Source organism: Olea europaea, chromosome 19 (genome assembly GCF_002742605.1).
Source record: "Olea europaea var. sylvestris chromosome 19, O_europaea_v1, whole genome shotgun sequence".
Lineage (NCBI taxonomy): Eukaryota > Viridiplantae > Streptophyta > Magnoliopsida > Lamiales > Oleaceae > Olea > Olea europaea.
The window spans coordinates 7,617,901-7,619,805 of NC_036255.1; the positions used below are offsets into that span (position 1 = coordinate 7,617,901).

General features: G+C 37.3%; 1 protein-coding gene across 1 annotated transcript; it reads right to left on the reverse strand.

The window, feature by feature from the left end:
* Positions 1–276: 276 nt before the first annotated feature.
* LOC111368659 (serine/threonine-protein kinase D6PKL2-like) lies at positions 277–1,856 on the reverse strand. Its single transcript, XM_022990034.1, has one exon. It carries the CDS (start codon positions 1,742–1,744, stop codon positions 773–775), a length of 972 nt encoding a protein of 323 aa, XP_022845802.1. The 5' UTR covers positions 1,745–1,856; the 3' UTR covers positions 277–772.
* Positions 1,857–1,905: the final 49 nt, after the last annotated feature.

Here is a 1,905-nt window from a genome sequence, read left to right on the forward strand (position 1 = left end):
TGTGGCATGATCTGACGAAAAAAAGACATTCCTATATGTACATAATAGATTATATAATGTCATATGTCACTCTATCATTTGACAATTTTAAATACAACCAACTTTTTCATCCAATTTGTTCCCTCCACATCATTTTATATAATTCCTTATGTATAATTTTTATGTACAAGTAGTATAATCTTTCATATTATCCTTTATGATTTGCAGCCAACAAATAGCAACATGACTGGTTTCAGTGTCGGCACATATAATCATATATACACCAGGACACAGATATAAAGGCTACAAACTTGAGGGGTGCATCTAATCTTTGGCCGTACAATGTCTTGAATTTTAAGAAAATCTTCAAGAAATTGTCCAAAAACATTATACAAAACACTCAAAATTCTAAAGTTCATCCTGTGGCCGCTGGCCAAATGCAATGCAAATCATGCTTTCACAACCTACTAATACCACAAACTTGTTTCATGTGTAAGAATCTCATGTTTCTGAAACTTCCATGAAATGAAAAGTCCTATTTAGTCAAATAAAGAGATAGTGTTGTAACCAGGGATGTTGACGAAAGGACCTTCCCAAGACCCTTTTCTAGCATTCATTGATAGGCAATCGTTGACTCTTACAGGCAGCAAGAAGCCTGGTCACGCTTTGCGAACTTCACGCGGTTAAAAGAAGAAAGTACAGAATAATAGTAGATGAAGCACAACCCAGAAAGATTCTAAATATGTCAAGTTTCTCCATTATTGAAAACAAATCCCAATAATACTGCTATTACCTAGAAGAAATCGAACTCTAGATATTTTTCACTTTTCTGATCTGAAATAGCTACAGGAAGAGCAGTCTTCTCGTTCTTTGTTGCAGCTGGAACTGGTAAACTTTCAAACTCGACAGGCTTTGGGATATCGGGAGGGGTGGCACAACGTATCAAAGCCCAATTAACTCCTTCAAAGAAAGGGTGCTGCTTAATCTCAGTTGCACCACGTTTATAAGCTAATCTGTGTTGTGGTTCTTTCACAAGCAAACCCCTGATCAAATCCCTTGCAGCAAAACTAACAACCGGTGATTCTGGAAATCTGAGAGGTTGTCCAACAACATTAAACAATGTGGCTCGATTGCCAGATCCTTTAAATGGAGTTTTGCCAAACAAAAGTTCATATAGGAAAATCCCAAAAGTCCACCAATCCACTGCACTTCCATGACCTTCACCTTTGATGATTTCAGGTGCCAGGTATTCATGGGTTCCCACGAATGACATTGACCGAGCATTGGTTGGTTCAGCCATCAGCTCAGGTAATGGGCTAACTTGGTTTCCAATTTCATTTTTATGCTTCCCATCCTTTTTGGATTTCCTTGAAAAGAGACGAGGAGAGAAGCATGATGTTGGAACCACACATGATGGCTGAATGCACGCAGGTTCAATGCAAGCTGGCTGGACACAATACACAGGGTTTTTACTCAGGGGTTCGGATTCCAATGATAAGGCCTTGACCAATGTTGGGCTGACAACACAACGAAGTGAAAGGTCGAAATCCGAGAGCATTATATGTCCATCATCCCTCACAAGAACGTTTTCTGGCTTCAGGTCACGATATACTACCCCAAGCATGTGTAAATATTCTAGAGCAAGCAGGATTTCTGCCACATAAAATCTGCCACCATGAAAATGAAAATAGGAAATGTTAAATGCATTGTAACCAAGATAGAATTCTACTGTGATAACGACAAAATTCTGGTTAACGATACTCATTACTCATTAGATCAAAGATGACCATGAAGCAGTATTATTTAATCCTGTTCTCTTATAATATTAGAGGTATTATTAATAATTAATTTGTTGTACCTATTGCTACAGATCTCTCTCTTCTTTTTTACTTTTTTTTTTTTTTTTTTTTAAACATAAATTTAAGT